Source organism: Lipotes vexillifer, unplaced genomic scaffold (assembly GCF_000442215.2).
Source record: "Lipotes vexillifer unplaced genomic scaffold, Lipotes_vexillifer_v1.1 scaffold1094, whole genome shotgun sequence".
NCBI classification, from domain to species: Eukaryota; Metazoa; Chordata; class Mammalia; order Artiodactyla; family Lipotidae; genus Lipotes; species Lipotes vexillifer.
The window spans coordinates 283708-287201 of record NW_006792775.1 but is presented as its reverse complement, the minus strand read 5'-3'; the positions used below and the strand labels follow the sequence as shown (position 1 = coordinate 287201).

At 68.6% G+C, this 3494-nt stretch overlaps 2 protein-coding genes across 2 annotated transcripts in view; one reads left to right on the top strand and one right to left on the bottom strand.

The window, feature by feature from the left end:
- Positions 1–1089, top strand: part of RNH1 (ribonuclease/angiogenin inhibitor 1) — a 5579-nt gene extending 4490 nt beyond the window's left edge. Inside the window, exons 7-9 of the mRNA XM_007465912.1 lie at positions 283–453; positions 620–790; positions 882–1089. Coding sequence (XP_007465974.1) covers positions 283–453; positions 620–790; positions 882–969 — 430 coding nt within the window. The 3' untranslated portion in view covers positions 970–1089. The remainder of the gene's footprint in view (positions 1–282; positions 454–619; positions 791–881) is intronic.
- A 217-nt stretch (positions 1090–1306) lies between these two features.
- The window catches only part of PTDSS2 (phosphatidylserine synthase 2), a 28995-nt gene continuing 26807 nt past the window's right edge, over positions 1307–3494 (bottom strand). The window contains exons 10-13 of the mRNA XM_007465989.1: positions 3340–3494; positions 3091–3219; positions 2689–2842; positions 1307–1909 (exon numbers count right to left, since the gene is read on the bottom strand). Of these exons, the coding sequence (XP_007466051.1) occupies positions 1307–1909; positions 2689–2842; positions 3091–3219; positions 3340–3494 (1041 nt within the window). The remainder of the gene's footprint in view (positions 1910–2688; positions 2843–3090; positions 3220–3339) is intronic.

Sequence of the window (3494 nt, the reverse complement as noted above, 5' to 3'; positions counted from 1 at the left end):
CAGGAAGTGACCTAGAGATAGTGTCAAAACCTTAGTCACTGAGAGTATCGGGGCCATATTTAGAACCAGTATCATGGCTGGGGGGGGGGGCAGCGCCGGGGGCTGGCGAGGTGCAGGTGCCCTCGGGGGGCAGGGGAGGGTGGGTGCCGAGGTGGAGCCACCGAAGACGGGCAGACTCGGTGGGGGTGGTGGGGGGTGCTGGCGCTCAGATCCTCAGGGCCCTCCCGGGGCACCCCAGTGGCGTGGGCCGCAGTGGCCCCAGTCCCCGTCTGCCGCCCGCAGGGTGAAGTCCTGCAGCCTCACGGCCGCCTGCTGCCACCACTTCGGCTCGATGCTGACCCAGAACAAGCGTCTCCTGGAGCTGCAGCTGAGCAGCAACCAGCTGGGTGACTCGGGCGTCCAGGCACTGTGCCAGGCCCTGGGCCAGCCCGGCACCACGCTGAGGGTGCTCTGGTGAGCCTGCTGGGGTGCGCCCCGTCCGCCCGGGGCTGAGGGCGGGCACAGCTAGGACTCAAACCCGCCCCCTCGCGCTCCATGATCTGGCGGCGGCCTGGGCCCAGGTCGCACAGCCACCTGGGGGCGCACCCTCCGCCTGACCTCGGCCCTGCCCCCTGCCCAGGCTGGGGGACTGTGACGTGACAGACGGCGCCTGTGGAGGCCTGGCCTCGCTCCTGCTGACCAATCGCAGCCTGCGCGAGCTGGACCTGAGCAACAACGGCCTGGGTGACCCCGGTGTCCTGCAGCTGCTGGGCAGCCTGGAGCAGCCCGGCTGCGCCCTGGAGCAGCTGGTGTGAGTGGCCCTGGGGTGCGGGGGACACAGGCGAGGCACAGGGGGCGGGGTGGGGGGTGTCGCCGCTACCTCACTCCCTCCTTCCCTGCAGCCTGTACGACATCTACTGGACGGAGGTGGTGGAGGAGCGCCTGCGGGCCCTGGAGGGGAGCAAGCCCGGCCTGCGGATCATCTCCTGACGCCCCTCCCCGGACGGCCCTCCTCCCCCGAGGAGTCCTGGCTTTAACCGAGAGAAGAGCTTAAATCAGCTCATTTTTGGGAGAGCATTTTAGGCACTTTATTAAAACGCTTTTCTGGCAGGAGGGGTCTTTGTCCGTCCCCGTGGTCCCCACGAGGCTCTGGTGTCAAGGCGGTGATGTTTTTGCGAGCACCACAGACGTAGCAGCCTTAGGCAAGTCAAGTCGGGTCCGGGCCTGGTGGTGGGTGTGCCCAGCGGGGTCCTCCGTGGGCGTCCAGTCTGAGCTCCCCAGGTGCTGGTGGGGTCCTGCTCCTTGCGGCCTCTGAGGCCAGCCCATCCTACAGGCCTTCCCTGTAGGACGGCGTCCCGCCTGCACTAAGGGGCACCAGAACGTGGCCCCTGGCCTCGGAGCCTGGCTCACCTTGGCCAACAGCGTGGGTCGTTGGCTGGCAGCGTGCTCGGACCTCCTGTATGTGGGCCGGAAATCCTGGCTGGGAGCTGCTCCCAGGGCCTGGCCAAGCCTGCCAAAGGCTGGCTCCCGAGTGCTCTCCTGGTGGAGGCTGGAGCCCTGTGGACGTAAGGGCAGGCAGGGTCCGCTCCGTCTCGCTGGCCTCGCCTGGCCGTGGGCGGACAGCGTAGGGGTGACCCGTCCTGAGCAGCACAATCAAGGTGTGACACTGGGCAGCTTTCAGAGGGTTGGCGCCTGGGCAGTAACTTGCTGCCATCACGACGAAGCCCTGAAGCTCTTCCCAGGGCCCCCGGAAGAGAGCAGGTTCTGTGGAGGACTGGGTGGACCCACCCAGGTCTGGGCGGGAGACGCTCCAGGGGAACCTGCACCCACCGTGGGCCAGAAACCGCTCCCGGGGGCCACGCCTGGGACCGGTGAGCAACACGGGCCTCCAGCCTTGCAGGGAGAGCGCAGGCCACAGGAGGGAGATAATCTGGGACCAGAGCGACTGTGAACCCCGTGACACCGAGAGCCCTGGAGGTGGGCAGACAGGACACTTGGTGTCTCCACAGTGGTGGGACAGGCGTCGGCCCTAAACCCAGATCAAAGGTGACACTGGGACGGCAGCGGGTGGGGCGGGGGGCGCCGCTGTCCGTTCTCACGACCGCCGCCCTAGGTTTGCAATTCTCCCCAGAGATGGTTACGGGAAAATAAACTAAGGAAACAAGTCACCACCGAGGCCCTGGCGCTCTGAGAGGCCCTGCCCTTGGGAAGGTCGGGAGTGTCACCCTTGCCCGGAAATCAGGGCGCTTCCCTTCGCTGGTGCGCGTGAAGCCTGAAGACGGGGTGCGCCACCACCCACACCCCACCCAGAACTAGCTCCCTCGGACGGGCCCGAGGGGCAGATGCAGCAGGAGGCACCAGGGGGACCGGCGACCCTCGTGCCCGCTGGTCGTCTGCCAGGACAGGTGTCCAGCCCAAGTGGCTCCCAGCTGCCCTCTGGGCGGCACAGGGTAGGGTGGGGGCGAGGGGCAGCGAGGAGCTGCGGAGCTGCAGGCCATCACCGTGGCTTTTATTTGTTCTGTTTGCTCGTGGGGGTGACCTCAACCCTGGGCCACAGAGACCCTCCCTCACGACCCGCCCTCCTGACGGCGGGCACCAGGCCTTGGAGTCTCTGACTCGATGTGCGGGCAGCCCTGTCCACGCACCCTCTGGGTCGGAGGGTCAGATGGAGGCTCCCGAGGAAGCGGATCTGCCCTCTCCTAGCCACACCAGGGCGTCCGTGGGCGACTGTCCTTCACACGTGCCGCCAGACGGTCGTGGGGCACTGGCGGGGCCCAGGGAGCGGAAAGGGGCACCGAGACGCTGCTGCCTGGCCCGGGCCGTCTGGGCACCAAGGCTCGGGGTGGCCAAGGCGGCGGGCTGACTGTGCAGAAGGGGGACCAGCCGGCCCAGGGCGAGCCCCAGAGCCTCAGGAGCACACGTGCACACACACACACGCACCCACACGTGTGCACACACCACACGCGCGCGCGCCCCACCCCACCGTGCACGCGGGAGAAAAGGGACATAGAACCTTGAGGGCTGAGGCCTGCTGGAAGGCTCCTGGCGGGAATCCCAGAGGGTGGAGGGCGCCGGGCCTGGGCTCTGCAGGCCCAGCCGCAGCGTCAGTGCGGTGCTGGCGCCCCCTCCCTCTCGGGCCCCGAGGGGTCGTCGGGCCCCGGTGGGCGCCCGTCCGCGCTGCCGTCCGCGCTGCCCTGCTGCTTCTGCCGCCGTGTCTCCTTGTACCTCAGGGTGATGTCCCTGGGGACGGCGGGGGCTGCGTCACCACCGGCCGGCCCCCGGAGGTCCCCGGACGCCGCCCTGCGGGGGAGCTGAGAGGCTGGGGCGGGCAGGCGGGACCGTCGGGGCCTCGGCGCTCACCTCAGGAAGAAGCGCCAGGCGGTCCAGGTGAGGGCGAGCACGGAGCCGAGCGTCCAGCACTGGGCGATGTAGAAGGGCAGGGACAGCGCGAGCGTGTGCGGGTCGTATTTCCCCACAATGAGCAGCTCCGTGGCGGTGATGGCCGCCACCAGCCA